Source organism: Rhinolophus sinicus, linkage group LG04 (assembly GCF_036562045.2).
Source record: "Rhinolophus sinicus isolate RSC01 linkage group LG04, ASM3656204v1, whole genome shotgun sequence".
In the NCBI taxonomy this organism is placed as follows: Eukaryota; Metazoa; Chordata; class Mammalia; order Chiroptera; family Rhinolophidae; genus Rhinolophus; species Rhinolophus sinicus.
Genome location: NC_133754.1, coordinates 142,617,164 through 142,636,575, shown reverse-complemented (window position 1 = coordinate 142,636,575; position 19,412 = coordinate 142,617,164). Strand labels below are relative to the sequence as shown.

General features: G+C 34.2%; 1 protein-coding gene across 6 annotated transcripts in view; it reads right to left on the bottom strand.

The window, feature by feature from the left end:
- SMC5 (structural maintenance of chromosomes 5) overlaps positions 1-19,412 on the bottom strand; it is a 68,287-nt gene that overhangs the window by 7,566 nt on the left and 41,309 nt on the right. For all 6 annotated transcript variants that reach the window (XM_019730604.2, XM_019730624.2, XM_019730613.2 and 3 more), the window contains exons 12-18: positions 19,226-19,320; positions 18,443-18,575; positions 15,676-15,849; positions 15,401-15,570; positions 13,497-13,620; positions 13,021-13,143; positions 1,018-1,143 (exon numbers count right to left, since the gene is read on the bottom strand). In XM_019730604.2, coding sequence (XP_019586163.1) covers positions 1,018-1,143; positions 13,021-13,143; positions 13,497-13,620; positions 15,401-15,570; positions 15,676-15,849; positions 18,443-18,575; positions 19,226-19,320 — 945 coding nt within the window. The remainder of the gene's footprint in view (positions 1-1,017; positions 1,144-13,020; positions 13,144-13,496; positions 13,621-15,400; positions 15,571-15,675; positions 15,850-18,442; positions 18,576-19,225; positions 19,321-19,412) is intronic.

Here is a 19,412-nt window from a genome sequence, read left to right as displayed (position 1 = left end):
AGAATCATGCTACTTTAGGAAAGAAAAAATTAGCACAGACATTGTATTAATATTTACTTACTTTGTGACAACGCAGTGTATTTTGGGGAAGTTCTAGTATATTTTTAGAAACAGTAACTACTCAATTTGTCTTTAAAATCTCTACTAAATTCCTACTATGTACCCAAACAGATTGATTCTCTGTGGTATCTGTGTCTGACACCATACAGTGAAATATTTGAGGATTTGAAAATTATAATCCAAATTAAGTTTTTTCCAGTTCTAGTTATATCCTTAGTAGACATTTCATTATCTATTGAAATAGATAACATTTGAAATTAAGAAAAAAAAAAAACCATACAAATACCAGATATTTTAAAATTCATTTTCTCATTGTGACATTATTCTGAGAGAATAGCCAAGGTATTAGCCCTACTTGTCAGATAAAACTTAGGGGTTACAGGGCTATATAAATGATGGAACTTGGACTAAAAGGTGGCATCTCCTCATTTTACTAATTAATGATGTATCATCAAATAAAATAATGGAAAGAGGAAAAGGCTCTTTTCTCCTTTCCTTACCAACAAGTTTCAGCCCTAAACATTTAGCTCCCATTGAACCCTAAATAAAAACCCTAATATCCAGGAAAACATTTTCATTTTGCCTTTGTATTTATAAATACCACCTCTATTTACTGTTTCTTATATACCTATTACTGCTACCCCTTAAAGGTAGCTTGAGGGGGGAAAAAATCACTGGAAAAATGAATGTTATGGTACTAATAATTTTGTAAGGTGATACCAGGTTTTAGTAAATTTAGTACTAAGCAATAAGACTGACTGCTGCCCAAGTCTGAGTAGAGAAAATGTGTTAAGCAAAATTACATACATACTCAGTTAAAAAATGGGGGAAATGATGTGCTGTATTTTTTATAGCAAATCATGTTTTTCATGGCCCATTACAATGCCTAACACATTTTAAGCTTAAAAATAATGTTAAAAATGTTAACTCATAGCATTATATGCTTCTTATACTTACTGTCTGGTACTCTTGAGGAATGTTCTGCTCTGCAGTCAGGTTACACACTTGCCTAGCTCTCTTCATGAGTTCCTTGCATTTCTGCAATAATCTCTGTCTGCTTTCATCCAACTCAATGAAATGTTGCTATTACAAGAAAAAGAAATATTTTGAAAATACTGTTAAATCAGAGAGCTGTTTTATTAACACACTATATTATATATCAAATAAATTAATTTTGATTGTGATAAGCCAATCATTTGAAAACTGTATCTCAAATCATGTCTGCTTTATTGTAAAGGTTAATTTTGAACTTAAACGTTAAAATATATCAGCACATTAATAATACAGTATTACTCTAACTCATAAAAGCTTTAAAATTTAAACTTAATTACCTTTTTCTGAAACAGTTTAATTTAGCAATATATAATTTTACTGTAATAAAATTTGAAATGCACAGTATGTAGGCCTCGTATCAGAAAATTCTGCAGTCAAATGTAAGAACCTTTAAATAGTGTTTGATAGTTTTCCAAATGTCTTTCATGTAGTTATCATTTATTAATGGACACTTTCACGCCTTCACCCAATAATTACAGAGAACCTATTAAATGTCAGTTTTTATTATGCACTGAACACAGAAAAATGAATAAGGGGGAAAGATACATGAAATCATCATAAAAGAAACAGCTACTATTTATTGAAAGCTTATGTGCTAGGTGCTTCACACACATTATTCCCTTATTTCTCACAACACTGCACAGTAATGTCCCCATTTTGTATATTACAAAAAAAAAAAAAAAAAGACTAAGAGGAATCAGGGCAACTTGTCCAAATTCACACATTTAGTTAGAGGCCGTCAGGATTCACCTCCATGCCTGCTCACAGAATTCATGCTCTTTTCATTGTAGCATGATGCCTGTCAGTGGAAGACGACTGGACAGAGGAAAGCAAACAAGAGTATGTGTGTGGTGGAGGGAGGGAACACAGGAAAGCCAGAGGGGTCCCCGAAGCTATGACAAATGAATGGTCTTAAAGGACAAGTAAGAAATTAGTAAAGAGGAAGCAGCAGAAGGCATTCCCAGGATAGGTGATTACAAACGTTAAGGCATGGAAGCCTCACAGACCCACTTATTTATGCAAGAAATCGAACGTATGGAGGAGAGGTAAGGGCGTAAAAGATCACAGTGTCCAGGTGGGCAAGAGCCAGATGGCAGAAATTTCAAGTGCAATGAGGAAGGAAACATGGAATGCCTTCTGTGGACCAAGCTTTGTGATAACCACTATCTTGTATGTTAATTACTCTAATCCTGATTATGATCTAAAATAAATGTATGATCTTCTTTTTTTGGTTGTGTTTCAGAGATATTAAAAAACTTGCTAAGGTTGTGGAGATAGCAGATGAGCAGCTTCCTGATAAAGAAAACAAGTCTAGCTTGCTCTTTCCATTAAATCTCAAACTTTGGTCTACACCAAAAAAATACCCGGGGTGGTAGTGGTGAAGCTTGTTAAAACAGTACCGATGACGCAGCCCCAAAGCAGACCTATTCGATTAAGTTCTCTGGGGCTGAGGCAGGGACATTTGTATTATTAACAAGGACCGTGGGTGATTTTTATGCACATAAGTTTGACAGCAAAGAAACTAAACCAAGACAAATGTTATGAAAAGTAAAAGGATATATATTGGACTGAACTGAAAATACAAGCAAGTCTTTACATTAATCACTGAGTACTCTTGTAACCTCAAATGCATTCCTCAGTCCCCACACCCCGAGAGAAACAAGCTGTTAGGCTCCCAGTCACCCTAGTGTGCTCTCTAGGGCCCATCATACTCAGGCAAATGTAAAATGAGGGGTAGTTAGATAGACGCTAAACACTCCTAGTCTTCTATTCCTGTTTCCTATTCCTCTGGACCTTGCTAAATGAAGTGTTAGAACATTATGGGAAAGAAATAACCTTGAGTTGAATGTCTGGGGGCTCTGCACTTATGAGGTCAAAATGTCATTAAAAAATTTCCTTCTGTTCAGTGGCATATGTCTAATAAAATCTTTACCAGAGAAAATATCCTTTCTATATATATGTTTTTGTGACATTCGTCTTCACATAGCATCTATTCCCTCCCCCACCATAATTCTTGTTGAGTTTTCTTTTTTGGGGGTGGTGATGGTGGTGGTGGTGACAAGTGGAAAGAACGGGGAGTATACAATTACATAAGATAATGTTGTCAAGTCAGGCTAGTGAAAAAGACCTTATTTACATTTTTGCTTAGAGTCTACCATGTTTCCCCGAAAATAAGACTAGGTCTTATATTAATTTTTGCTCCAAAAGATTCATTAGGGCGTATTTTCAGGGGATGCCTTAGTTTTTCATGTACAACAATTTACATTTATTCAAATACAGTCATGTCATCTTCTTCTGTAACGTCGTCATAACGTACTAAATGCGTCCGTCTGGCTGACGATCTTAACTGGAGCTTATTTTTGGGGTAGGTCTTATTTTTGGGGAAACACAGTAGCCTTTAACAGTTAATAGATAGTAGAAACATTTCGTCTACGTAAGACATAAGGGGAGAAAAGAGCAAATTTATAAAATACACCCCCAACATCTCCGAAGAGATTAGACTGTAGGTATGTGTTCTGAAAGAAATTCGTATTATCTTTTCTCTGAAGTTCTTTTTGAGAAAGTTCAATTTGTCACGACGGGTGTCCAGAAATGACATTAAACAAGGAAAAGCTTCTCTGAGAGTGCCCTCTAGTGGTAAAAATCAGAATTGTTCACAGAATTTCTTATGTAGCATGTTGCACATGAAATTATTTAACAGTAATTCTATTTAACAACTTATTAAATATATGAGTCAAACAAAATGAAAACGTAGTCTATAGGAAAGGAACTTAAACTAAGTTCTAGGTAGCATGAACTTTTACTAAAACATTAATTGTTAATTAAAACATTTTTTCCTCAATTTTCCTTTACTACAAATACAAGCACCAAATTTCATTTCAATTTAAATGATTTCAAATCGAAATGTTACCTATAAGTTTTAGCATATATCACATAGAACACATATTTTATAATTATGAAAAGTATTCATTCTGCCTTATAATGTCAACTTGAAATTTTAATGTCAAATTTGAAATTTAGAAATAAGTGGTGCTCACTGATTTTTAATATACAAGATTACAAATTCTTTTTCAATCAATCTAATGATAAACAATGAAGTAATGACAATACTATTTACTTGTTAAATGATTCCCCCTCCCAAAAAAATATATATTTTAAAATGTCTCCTCTGAAAGTCAGCTTTTTTTGGTTTGTTTTTTCATGGGAGAGAGCTAAGCAGGTAGGCAGAGAAGAGAACAATAGATGAAAGCACAGAATTTCTAAACTTACCCTGTTACCCCGAAAATAAGACCTAGCCGGAGACAATCAGCTCTAATGCGTCTTTTGGAGCAAAGATTAATATAAGACCAGGTTTTATTTTAATATAAGACCTGATATAATATAATATAATATAATATAATATAATATAATATAATATAATATAATATAATATAATATAATATAAATATGATATATAATACTAATACCGGGTCTTATATTAATTTTTGCTCCAAAAGACTCATTAGAGCTGATTGTCTGGCTACATCTTATTTTCAGGGAAACAGGGCAGTATTAGGACAAGTAAATAAATTAGTAATTTCCAAATCTTGTAACTTGTATTAATCATAATGTAAATCTATACTTTTTAAGGAAATACTGGCTTCATGCTAGGCAGCGCTCTAAGCACCTCGATATATATTACCAAACAGGCTCATAACATTTTGCCTTTCGCTGGGGATATTTGGTAGGTCTGGAACCCTGTTTCCCTATTTGGTTTCCAATGACTTGGGAAGAAGTACCAAACTTGAGGGTGGTTAGCTATCCCTAAATTCCCTCATGGATGACAGTCCCTCCTGAAATGTGTCAATCTTTTGTGAACTGGTGTTCATGATCAGGGTAAAGGACAAAACCAGAAGTGGTAGTAATGGTCCCTTAGTGCCACCTGCCACGTATTCAAAGGGATGAGTAGAAGAAAAAAAAAAAAGAAATGATTTCTCCTTGTTTCAAATGAAGTAGAACAGCAAGAAGAAGGGCAACAACATCTATGGATAAAAGACAGCAAACATGAGAAGAAGAAAAAACAAGTAAAAGAGAAAGTAAACTACTGTACATCTCCTTTACTGTATTCTTTCACTCTCATTCCTGACTCTTTAAAATGTGTGGTTAGTGACTACGGTCAATCAGTGACAAATTTATCAAGTACACAGTGCAAAAAATAAATAAAAGAACCTTACAATAGGGATGGTACAACAATTATAAACAAAAAGCATTTAATAGTTTTCAGATTAACATATGGAAAAGGAAAACAGAATGGAGCAAAATGTTTCTGAGGAAAGGCAAAATAAAGTCAGGGGTTGGACTGTACCAAGTAATATTAGTATGGAAAAACCTGTCAAGAGTGTATGTGGTATTTGTCTTTGTCCGTCTGACTTATTTCATTTAGCATAATGTTCTCTAGGTCCATCCATATCGTTGTAAATGGTAAGATTTCATTCTTCTTTATGGCCGAGTTAATACTCCATTGTATAAATGAACCCCAGTTTCTTAATCCAGTCGTCTACCGGTGGGCATTTCGGTTGTTTCCACGTCTTGGTGATGGGGGAGAGGGTGAGGGGATTAGAAAGCACAATCGGTAACCACAAAATTGCCACAGGGATACTACGCAGGACAGTTTGGGGAATATAATCAATAATGTTGTAAAGAGTTTGTAGGGTATCTGATGGACACTTGCCTTATTAGGGAGACCACTTCAGGGATGATGTAGGTGCCTGACTGCTGTGGTGTCCACCTGAAGCTGAATAGTGATGGGTATCGACTGTGGTTTTATACATATACACACACACACGTGTGTGCGTGTGTGTATATATATACATATACATGTATATATACACATACATATATACATGTATATGTATATATATATTCATGGGATGTGGAATGCAGCGCAGGGAATGGGTTCAGTGGAACTGGTGGCTATGGGTGATGTCGGAGGGGTGGTAGATTGGGGGAGGGAGGTTATCACTGTGAGAGGTGTAAATGTCTAACTATTACACTGTTTTGTACTCCTGAATCTTATAATAGAAATAATACTAAATTAAAAACAAGAATAGACATAAATTGAAAAAAAAAGGAGTGTATGGTGGGGGGAAGAGGCTGAGAAATGAGTGGGTATTATTTCCAGGTAACAAAATCTAGAGGGACAAGCAGCTAATCAGATTATTTCTATGGACAGTATAATGTAGCCATCTTTGTAAGAAACAAGTGACTCAAAGACTGAAAACAAAACCTCCCAAGAAACCTTCCTACTGTCCAGAGTCATCATCTCCACTCAAAACATGAATGTTTCTACTACTAGTACTAACGAAATGGTCTGAAGAGAATACCCTGTCAGTCTGCACCTGTACATCCATGTGAACAAAGGCTATCTTGTATCTCTCACTATGTGAAAAGTGGGTTAAAGTCTGGGAGAATGCTTAGTCCAAAGCCATCACGATTTCATGTTTCTGTAAACATGACACAGACCCACAATTTTCTTAAGTTCTCATTAAAACTTAATTCAAAAATAAAACTTCAGGCACCAGGATCAAATAGTGTATTGCATGACTCAACTTAAAGCTCCATATACTCGTATACATCTGCACAATGTGTCAATTTCTTCATGAAATCTCTTCTATAACACCATTTCCTGTACTGAACAACCAGGTTCATAGGCTCAACAAATGAAGAAAGTTTAACACGGGCTCTTCAACTATTATATTTACCAACAGGACAGGCAATGAGCAGAAGAATTCCTTCACCCGCCCAGGCAATGGACACTGAGAGGCTCTCCTCTGGTAGCTAGTTCCACATCCAGCCACCCCTGCTTCTTCATCCCCGTTTGGGTACTGTAGCTTTGATTTCTTTTTTGCTGGATCCCTTCTGTATATTCGAATGACTACTGCTCTCCTGCGCCTTTCTCCCCCACCTCCCCCTTTTTTTTGGTAAGGAGGGGAGAGGGAAGGAACTTTCCCATCTTCCAAGCTCTGGCTTTGCTCAAAGTGAACTAATCCTAGCATATGAAACCTGACCTTTGGCTAGGTGTTTGGCTTGCCTACTGAGATGCTTATCTGCTAGCAAAATTCTTGTTTTTTCCAATTCTAGGTATAAGTTTTTTCAGGAAGCCACAAAGTTTGAAGAAGCTGGCTTCAGACTAATGAAGCTGCTATTCTACTTTGATTTAATCTTTCCTTTCATTCATCGGTGCAGTCCTATGTCTATTATTTCCTAAAACCTATCCTCTAAGGACTCTTTCCACAAAAAGATACTACTAAAAGCTCACTCTTATACAACAGGTATGTTTCTGAAAAGTTAAGTGTAAAGCGAATCACTTAAGAGAACAGTAGAATCTGGGAAAGTAGAATGGATGGGGAAGGGTACAAGGGGACTTCAAACACATGAAAGGTTTTGAAAATCTGCAACAAATATGGCAAAGTATAACATTTGCTAAACAGGGATAGGGGACACATGGATGTTATGTTACTCTTCCTACTGTTATATACAGAGGGTGCCCAAAAAATGTATAAACATTTTAAGAAAGGAAATAACTATTAAAATTGTGACACTCAATATACGCGTATACCGATAACAAAAGATGAACACAAGTTACGTTTGACTTCTGCTATTACAAGAGATGCTCAAAGTGGTTACCATTAGCATCCAGATGCTTCTGATTAAAGCAAACTACTGCTTGAACAACGTTGGCCAAAGTGTCCACATCTATCGCTGCACATGTCATTTCAATTTCTTCACACAGTACCATGTGTCTCAAACTTACCATGAATATGTGCAATTGTTAGGTGTGTGGGAGGTTCTGTTGCATACTCAACGCCTCCATTGTCGTACTTCCACAATGTTCTCGAATTTCAAATACCACTTCAAGATGGTCTTGTGTCCCTCCAATGAAAACCGTGCTTCCGCCATTTTCTTTGACTGTCCTGCCTGTCACATGGTGACGCTAGCATTCATTTGATTAATGCCATCTTTTGAGCAAACGTCATACTACACATTGCTACTGTAACTCAATTCAACTTCAAAAAGTAATACATAGATAACATCTCTTTAAATATTTATACATTTTTTTGGCACCCTGGTATGTTTAAAATTTCATACTTGAAAATGTAAAGGACTTCAATGAAACAAATGACAAAAACCTAAGTTTTTTTTATTAAAAAATTTTCAGCTTTGAAGTAACTGATGAGTAAACTGCCTATATTTAAAGAGACTGACAAATATATACACCAGTGAAACCATCACCACCATGAAAATGAAACCTCTCTCACCTTGAACAGCTTTGTATCCCTGTGTACTTCACCCCATTATGCCCTCCCCAGGAAACCACTGATTTATTTCTGTCACTAGGCATTCTGCATTTTGTACAATTTCATATAAATGAAAATAGTTTTTTGGTCTGGCTTCTTTTACTCAGCATAATTGAGATCCATCATGTTGTGTGCACAGTAATTCATTCCTTTTAATGACTGAGTAATAATCATTCTGGATATACAGGCAATGCCCACATAACACGGTTATTAGGTTTCTAAAAAATGCCCTGTTATGGAAATCCGTGTTATACAAAACAAAGAACTAGTACAAAAAAGGGGGTTAGTTCCAAAAATTAAAAACAAATACTATTATATTTTTATAATTAAGAGAAATGTCTTTATTAAAGCAATTTTCACCAAAAGTATAACATATGAATATGTATTAAATAATGTTTTCTTCGTCATCACTACTAAGCACCATTAACCGAGAGTGTTTTCTTTTTGACAAGATATCTTCAACCTCTGAACTTAACACTCCACAAACTTCAACCTCTGAACTTAACACTCCACGAACAAAATGGATTTAAAATTCTAATAAATTTTAAAATTCTGCAGTCAAATCTGATAATGACATGCATGCTCAAATGAAACATTTCAAATGAGATATCTTTTGCTCTTAAAAGCTTTTATTACATTCCATGTTATTCGGGGATTTCCTTGATTTCAAATGAGATAATTTTTGTTCTTAAAAGCTCTTATTACGTTCCGTGTTGTTCAGGGATTTCGCTAATGTTCAAACCGTGTTAGAGTGAAACTATGTTCTACAATGCCATGTTGTACAAGGGTTTCCCCAATTCTCAAACCATGTTATAGAAGTGCTGTGTTATATGGGGGTTGCCTGTACTGTAATTTGTTTACAAATTTAACTGTTATGGGACATTTGTTACCAGTTTGTATCTATTACAAAGAAAGCTGCTACAATCCATTTGCCAGTCTTTCATGCACCTATGATCTCATCTCTTGGGTAAATACTAGGAGAGAGGACTGGCTTGATTTCATGGCAGGTATATGTTTAACATTTAAGAATCTCTCAATTGGTTTTCCAAAGTGGTTATACCCTTTAAATCTCTACCAGTAACGAATGCGAGTTCTAGTTGCTCGACATCCTCTCCAGCACTGTGGTATGCTCAGTCTTAAAATTTTAGTTATTCTAGTGGATCTGTGGTGATAGCTCATTAGGTTTTTAATTCACACTTCCCACTGACTAATAAGATTGGGAATCTTTTTATGTGCTTCCTTACTATCTATATACTTTCTTTAGCGAACAGCATACTTAAATCTTTTGTCCATGTTTTGGATTTGGTTGTCTGTATTGATAGCTGTAAGAGTTCTTTTTATAACATCCATCAGCGTTAAGCGAACTCTTTCTATACAGGGCCAGTAAGTAAATATTTTAGGTTTTGAGAGCTATATACAGTCTGTCACATATTCTTTTGTTTTAACCCTTTAAAAATGCCAACATTATTCTTAGCTTGCAGGGGACTTTACATAAACAGACCTTAGGCTAGATTTAGCCTAAAGTAATAGCCTTTGTCTAAACACAAGTCCTTTGTCAGGTGTATGTTTTGCAAGTATATTCTCCCAGTAAGCGGCCTGCCTTTTCTTAACAGCATCTGCTGAAGAACAAGTTTTAAATTTTGATGAAGTACAACTTCTGATTCCTTTTGTGTTCTATTTATTCTATTTTGCCCAAACGAAAGTCACTAGGATTTTCTCTTATGTTTTCTTCAAAAAGTTTTATAGCTTTAATTCTTATATCTAAGTTTATGACCCATCTGTATATGGTATTAGATAAGGGTTGTGGTTCATTTTTTGCATATGGCTATTCAATTCTTCCAGCACTATTTGTTAGATTATTCTGTCTCCATTGAGTTGCCTCGGTATCTTTGCCAAAACACGATTGTATATATGTGAATCTATTTCTGGATTCCCTCTTCTGTTCTACTGATCCATATGTCTATTTTAAAGCAATATAATGATGTCTTTATTACTGTAGCTTTAGAATAAGCCTTAAAATTAGATAGTGTGTCATCCAAATTGCTCTTTTTAGTTTTTCTAAGTCCATTGCATCTTAGAATGAGCTTGCCATTTTCTAAAAACTGAAAACCATGCTGGGAATTTTATTGAATCTATAAATTTGGGAGAGAACTGACATTTAAACAAATTCTGAATCTTTGATTCACAAACACAAACTCTCCATTTACTTAAGTCTTATTTGAACTTCTGTCAGGAAAAATATGCAGTTTTCAGTGTACAGGTCTTGTAAATATATCTCTAAGTATTTCATATTTTTGATGCTATTTTATACAGTATTGCTTTATTTCAATTTCTAATTATTCATTGCTAATATGTGGAGTCACAACTGATTTTAGTCTACTGAACTTACGTCGTGCAGTCTTGCTAAATTCACTGTGTTTCCTGTAAACTGGCAATTTTAGAACAATGGTTCTGAAATGAAGGCATTTTTGCTGGCAATGTATGGAGACCTTTTGGGTTGTCACAACTGGGGTTTGAGGGAGGGTGCATTACTGGCACCTAACAAGTAGAGACCAGGAATACTGCGAAACATTCTACAATGCACAGGACAGAGCCCCACAGAAGGAATTTTCTAGTCCGAAATGTTGATAGTGCTGAGGTTGAGAAACTCGGTTCTAGGGGCTTAATCAAAATGAAATTTGATTTTTCACATTATTTCACAGATGGTGTTGCGTCTTTCTAGCAGGATACACATACATAGGTATCTGGCTATGTTTCTGTGATGTTAGCAGCTAATGCGATCACTGATTCATGAGCAGCTGCAAAGTGATAATATTCTAATATAACTCCTTGTGCATTATCTGAAATACTTCTATAAAGAGAAACTTCCGGTCATCATTTACTTCTGGTAAAGAGAAACTTCCCTCTCTTGTTTATCCTAAGTAATAGTTCACATAGGAAAGGCAGCATAGATGCTAGATTTTTCTCTCTGCCATTTTTTTCAAAATAACGAGCTGGTTTCCTAATATCCTCTAAAGGTGACCAATATTATTTTTAAAGCATCGTTATGAATTCATGGATTAAGATATTTTGATGTGTTTCAATCTATTATCACTTCACCTATGGCCAGCAGGAGAGTCTTCATGTTAGCTCCTGAGTCATTGTCTTTAATAATTTCTTTGGTTTCTGGTATGACAACTGAGGTTTAATCTTATTACATTTATTTACCTGGACTGGAATCAGCCATTTCTCCAATGCCCTATTTTAGAGGAAAATAGTATTTAGAGACCAAAATCGGGGTCTTTTCAATAGAGCTAGAAAACATGTTTTTCTTTTAGAGAAAATACATTGAGTTCATTATTTTTAATTCAAATTAAATATTTCAAAGTTTTTATTACTTCTTTGCTATGTATCTGAAACTTTTATGTTGAAAATCCTAATGACATTAACATAATCCCTTATTTGCTTTATCCTATAATGTAATATTTTCAGAATAACATTATAAATATTGTTACTAACAATATAACTGAAAACAGTAGTACGATTTTTTTTGCAATTCTTTTTGTCCTTAAATTAATATCAAATTTCTGTTTTAAAGTTAATTAATTTTTCTGTGAAAAATTATTCTGTGAGGTTATCTTGTAAGTCAATTATTCTCTATGAGGTTATACTGCTACGTCAAAACAAAGTTACATTCATTTGTTTCATTTAGCTTTTGCTAAATTTGTCTCACCCTACATGTCTCTTCATTTGACTAGTGATTTATAGCTTTTATAATAAAACTATAATCGTAAGTATAGCATTTTTCCAGTTCTATGAGTCATTCCACTGAACTATGGAACCAGGGGGAGGGTCAGAGAAGCCCCAAATTTGTAGCCAGTTGGTCAGAAATATAGGTGGCCTGGGGACCCCTGAACTTGCAGCTGGTGTCTGAAGTCAGGGTAGTCTTGTTGGGGACGGTGCCCTTGTGCGGTCTGACGTTAACTTTGGGTGATTAGTACGAGACTATATAGTACCAATAGGGACACCTTGACCTTAGTTTTGTTGTATATGCTGACCATGGGTTTGTTGTTGTTATGTTATACTAGCTGCTCTTCTAGTTTTGGCAAAGGATGTGAAAGACTCAAAAACTATGCCATTGTCAGTACCATTTTTTTTGCCCGCTTTTCTTTGTGTTTTAAGTTAACTAAGTATATCACATTTCCCTCACCCACACTATTTCAATATTTATCATCATTTCACAGATAGATAGAAACAGAAGATTAAATTGCCAAGATTACACACCAAGGCCACTCTTAGTATTGATTAGAACTCATCTGCAGTTTACTTCTGTTTGGGAACAGTAATGACTATATTTTATACGGGTTAAGGAAGCTAACAGGAGACTTTAGTTTTCAAGTGACTAGATTAGATTTTCTTTATTTCTCTTTTTTGATGATATATTATCACCCCTCCCCTAATCAAATAACAGAATGCACTAAATTTGTAAATTCAAGAGCACACAGAACTACATACTACAAATGATATACATTGGTTTCAAATGGTCTGAGGCTAGAACTCCAAAATAAAAAAATAAAAGCAAAAATTTTACCTCTGTACTACGTAGCTGTGATGATGCAGCCATATAATCTGATTCTAATTTGTTCTTCTCGGAGATCACTGTAGTATTTTGAAGAATTAAATCTACCTTTTGTATATGCAAAGAAGTGCAAGTCTAGGAACAAAATCCGTAAGAGGTTAATTTGTTTCACAATTAAGAAAAATAATACATTAAAATTGTAAACCATAAAAAATGTTTTTTCTAATGTGCCTGATACCTCTCTCAAGTAGTTTCTTTTTTAACTATTTCTCACAACAGAATTTTATTTCTTGTGTCTTCTATTAAGTCATCTAGAATAAAATAATTTGGCCTACTAGGTGCTTTTAACCAATTGCTTGACCTATAATGGAAAATGTCATATAACAGAGTAAGCTGAAATTATTTATAAAAATCTCTTGCTAAGATTTTACTACCCCATCTTATCTACTTGCTATAAAAATATGACTAAAATTAAGAAAATGCCTTACCTTAATCAGGTTTGTTAATTCTGTAACAAGTTTTGCTTTTTGAACATTTATTTCTTTGATTCTGGTATTTGCTTTTCGCTCTTCCTCTTCAAGGTTGCAAGTATCCTGTTCCATCAGCTTTAAACTGTATGAAACATGTAATAATGTGGAAATCAAAGTTATACACAAGGATTGAACTCAAATCCTTAGGTTTCCTGCTGTTTTACGGGCTATTTAGCAATGTTATCCAAATGTATAAACTGCTCGCTTCTGGATTAATCAATCATTTTATGCAACCATTCAGGATCAAAAAGTATTTGAAATATATTATGTGCCCAGGGCAGCCTAGGTAATGTTAGTGCTAATATAGTATGGGATCTGGAATCAGAAAGATAGATCAGAATTTGCTCCTTGCCACTTATAATCAATATAACTGGACAAGTTACTCTTCTGAGTTTCAGTTTCATCTAAAAATTTAAAATAATATACCTCTCCTATAGAGCTGTGGTGAAGATGTAAAATATGTAACACATTTACATAGTGCCTGGCCCAATAACTGATTGATTTACAAGTATTACTTGTTACTGTTATTAATATTGTTTAAACATAACCCCTTCCCTTAAGCAGCTTAACTGGGCGGTGGGGGGTGGGTGGGTTGATGAATAGGTAAAAAACAAAACCCATAATGGAAAGACAATAAAACAATCCTAAAACAACCATAACTGAAAGACAATATAACAAACCTCAAAGTAAATACTTTGTTCTGTAAGATGAAGAGCAGGCTCAGAAATTAAGTTACTTAAGATCACAGATTAAGGGGTAAAATGTGTTTGGCACCAAAGTCTAAGTTCTTTCCACTACACTATGTTGCCATCAGGGAATAAAGCAAGAACAAAGGATGGAAGCAATAATAAACAAAAATGAACAAGTTCAGTGGATGTTGTGAAGCGAAGCCTGAATGGTACACAGAGGACAGTACTGAGGAGGGGAAGGAGATGAGTTGTTAGTGGTAGAGTAAAAACAAGGTTTTGAAAAACCTGAAAATCATTTTCAGAGAGTGTTTAATTAAATGTCACGTAGTAATGCAGGAAACCACAACTGATATTCTTGAATGGGGTAGGAACATGAAAGGAAGATCAATTAGACAACAGTACTCTGGAGGCACTGAATGGAGAGGGGACCAGTCAGGGAGAGACTACTACCCTGGTCACCACGGCTATCTTCCTAAGTGTATTACTGTAGTTATGAGACAGAGGGCTGGTAATGGTTATGAAAGGTCATCTCACTACAAAAATCAATGTTACTTTATGAGGAGAAAGTTTAGTTTTAGACAACAGTCCAATACAGCAGTTGCACAGTAAAGGTTAAGTGTTTGTAGATGATTGAAGACAGGAATGAAGAGAAGGGTTAAAGTTGGAAAAAATCCTAGGGCGTTAGACTAAAGATACATCTTGCCTTAAACAACCAAGGTACATTATTAACTTTTAAAATAAAAGTTAGTGACAACTGTTTGCCTTAAAAAAAAAGAACAAATTTTCTTAATGCCCCTCAAATATGATTCAATTTATGTATTTAGAAACACTACTATATTTGTTCAAGGTAAACAAAGTGTTACCTTACTCAAGGCAATGAGTTGTCATTTACTATTAAAATAAGACTGATTATGTCATTAATATCTATAACTTTATTCTACAGGGAAGAAGCATAAAAGAACAAAAAGATGTGAGCTACGACATGGTAGGCTTTGGGAAAAACTTTGAAACTATAAGTTATTGTTCATTTCCCCTGGCAGTAGGATTCAAGTTTGAGAGAGAAATGATTACAAAACATGCTTGTCGGATTTGTGGTATCATTCCAGGGTTAATAACATCCCCATACTGCTCTGTGCCCCCAGCCCACACCCCACCAAATAGGCTGCAAATTACCTTCCTAGTTTGGAACTAATTTTTTGTTCCAGCTGTCTTTTTTTGGTTTTTCTTTCAAGAAGCTCCTTCTTCTTTTGTCTAAGTTCATTATCTTTGTGTTCTAGATGTTTGTTTGTCTCACGTAAGGCAATCAACCCTGATTCCACTGCTCGCAATTTTCTATTAACTTCCTATGGGATATTCAAAATTATTAATATATTTTAAAAAGAGTTCTAATTATAGCTTTATAAATCCAGTTAATATTTTTTTCTAATACTCAAATCAAAATAACCAACCTTTAGATGTTCTTCTAAGTGTCTTCTTTGCTCTAGATCCACAGTAACTGTGAGAAACTGGGCTACTTTTAGGGATGTGTTACTAGAAATAACTTTGTTTGAATAAAAAGAGGTTTTCACCACATACTTTTCTTCTGCTGTATACATTTGTTTTAACCGTGTTTCTTGTATTACCTACAATGTAAAATAAGTATTAGTGCACACCAAATAATAATTATGATATACTTAAAAGGACTAAAAGGATTAAAAATACAGACCAAGTGAATTTTAGAAGATCAAAATATAGTAGATGTACTTTCATTTTTTAAAACTTATCCAACAACATTTCTAAAAAGGTGGTTGATACATTTCAGGTTATTTTAGATAACAACACTAAGGAAGAGAAAATTAGGAGAAAATCAAAACACTAGCAAAGTTGGCTATAGTCTACCTTCGCTATACCATCTCTCCCAACTAAGTGTACTTTCGGAGCTTTGTTCTATCTACAGAAGCGATACCAGGGGCCAAGTGTCCATTACATTGAACTGGGTTATGTCAGGTAAGTCATTTACTGTTCCTTGCCCTCAGATATACTGTTCAAAGATACATAATCTTGTATTCAATTCCTGTATATTTGAGATAATACTTAATGGAAATACTTTTCAAGGATTTCAAAGACTTTTTGGTATTTTGGGGGATCTTTTCTCTCAAGAACTTGTACAAGAAGTTTCATAAAGTACATTCTAAACACCTTAACATTAATTAGATCTATTTCTGTCTATTTTTAAAGAATAAGCTACAGCAGTGCAGTTTTTTCTCATCTCTAAAGGTTCATTACCAATACTCTTGTGGTATGTTTCTCTCCAGAAGTTTATTGTCTAAGTGAAGAGAGAAAACATATTTAAGCACAATTAGTTTAATAAGTTATCAACTGGCATCCTTAAATGACGAATAATTTGGAATGAAAGGAAAGCCTAGATTAGGTTAGCCTACCCAAGTTTCATGAAAATAAGTTTTAAATGGGATATGAACTGACAAGAAATGGTGAGGGAAAGGCACTCCCACCAAAAAGGACATCATGAGCTAAAGGGGTTAACGGACAATTTAACCAAAGGGGAGAGCCTTAGAAATTAATGAAAGAACAGTTCCAGAGATAGGTTATAATTACAATCATTGTTAGAAACCAAAAATGTTAGGACTCAATAATAAAGCAAAACTTACACTAAAAAATGTATTTTTAGTCTAAGGAAGAAATAGAGCTGTTATTATCATTATCTGGATGTGAAACAGAAGGATTGAGGCTATAAATGCAGTAAATTTACTCAACAAAGGTCTCTATCTTCCAAAAGATAGCTAAGCTAATGCCAGGGGCTTTACCAAGAGTCGGAAACACTTCCTGACTTGGCATTATTACATATTCACATGTCTGAGAAGTGTCTCATCATGATTTATAGAGTACTTACATACTATATAGCACTGAGTTGGGCATCGGAATAATCAAGTATAAGAAATATTCAATGTGTTCAAGGATTAAAAAAATACCATCATACTGGTTAATGAAAAAATACTTGAAAAGAGATGAAGGAGAACAAAAGAACAAATTTTACTTTAAATTATATGAATTCCAATGCTATTTCTCTAGTACAAACAGTAAGGTTAAAGCTCTCTGGGTGACAAAATGTTAAAAAATAAAAGTACATAAAAATAATTCAACTTGAAGCACTGTTCAAAAAGCAAAAGGATTTTCCAAGTGCAGTAGTTGTTCCTTTCTGCCCTAAAGTAAAACTATGAAAGCCTTAACCAAATTTCCTATCGTTTTTTTGCAATAGTGAAGAATTCCTAATACTGTTACCTTCAGGTAGCTCTATTTATCCCTAGTTACGACAGAAATTGGTTTGGTCTATGCATGTGGTCTTGTCCTCTCGTCTAAACACCACTGAACTAAAACAGAAGTACACTGACATGGAGAGTTATATTTTTGGTTTCCCCAAATGATCACCATAAAATGATATAATTTTAAATCGAAGACACGGGCAACTTACTACAATTAGCTTATTTCTGCAAAATGAGTTGGTAATGAGCCCTTATTTCTATCTTCTTTTAATGAAGTATGTAGAGCCACCAAACTGCAAATGAATTACCTTAGGCGTATTTGTACACTGGTTGTTAAAAATTTTAAACAAATGTTCTCATAACTTCAATATTACAAATTCAATATTATAAATAGCAGTTAGGTCTGTAATTGGGTCCTAGATGCTTACAAGTGGTATTAATACGGCAACTTGGTGTTTAGAAGAGATTTTTAGAACCTGTTTTAGAAGAGATTTCTTCCCTGTTTCTGCCTGTGACAACAACAAATGTGGTTTGCAGTCTTGGAGATTGGTTCTAAGAAGAAAATTCTAAGCAGCATTAGCAGAATACAGGAACTAAGAGTTTATATAGCTATACTAGCCAGGAAAACGAGATCCTATTAAGTATGGTCATTCATATATGAGACAATATTAAGTGGAAGCTTTAAGGGGAGGGTGTACCAAAACATTTCTATATCCTGTTCTACCATCCTGAACTGTAATTTGTCTGAAAGACAATAATTCCACATCAGTCCTGTCGTCAAGTATTAGTCAACAGCCACTGTTTTATATCAAAAATATAAAATACAAAGAAAATTTGTGTGGTTAAAAGCAACAAAATAACATGCTACTTTAAATTTCTCACAATTTTTCCTTGACTTTAACCTAAGAAATTTTAACAAAGCTCCATTTTTGGTACTGATTGAATATTTTCATACCCGTTCAATTCTTTCTCTGGTCCTTTCAGTTCCTACAGGAACTTCATGAATATGATACTGGCTGCAAAGGTAACTCATGACAGGAGCAGGTGCATCGAACAACTCTCGCAAGTAAGAAAAAAATCCATATTGTCTGAAAGAAAAGGCATCTATTAGGTTTTTCAGCTTAAAATATCATTTTAAAAAAATCTGATAGTTGACAAGTGGCCAACAAACAACAAATAAAATAGTCTTTTCTTTGCGTATTTTCAAATCACTTAAGTGACTAATATTGAGATTTATTTCTTTGTCAAAGTTTAATTTTAATATATTTATGATTACAAGCTATTAATCTCTTTTTATTTTTCCATTGCTTTTATATTTAGAATGTCTACTTACATCCAGAGTTAAGACATTTACTTACAGCTGTTTTATAATCACTATTTTTTCGTTTAGTCCTTCTGGAAATTACTTTAGCATTATTAAGTGATGCTTTATCATTTCATTTTTCCAATAAACTAGCCAACTATTTTAGTACCTTTTATTAAATAGTGTAATATTGTTTCACTGATTTAAAACATCCTCATATATAAACTATACCATGGTTTGTTCCTGGGCCTAGATTTTTCCCTTTTTTAGACTTAAGTAGTGATCCTAAAAGGGAATATAACACTGCCTATAACAAACATATTTATGTGACAAAGAGATAATTAAAATATGAAGAGATAATTAAAATATAATTAAAAGAGGTAAATGATTATCCAAAAACAACAGGTTATTTCTAATAATATTTTCAAGACTTACTTTAGTTCATTCAAAGATCTTGAAGGTGCTCTGTCGGCATATGAATTCTTGGGAGCAATCACAGTATTTACTCTCAATTTTTTATTGTCACGAACCTGAATGTAAGGAGAAGAAAATATTTTAATTACCATCTACTATCAATCAAAATGACTTTGACATTGTAGTTATGTGTTTATATTGTAGTTAT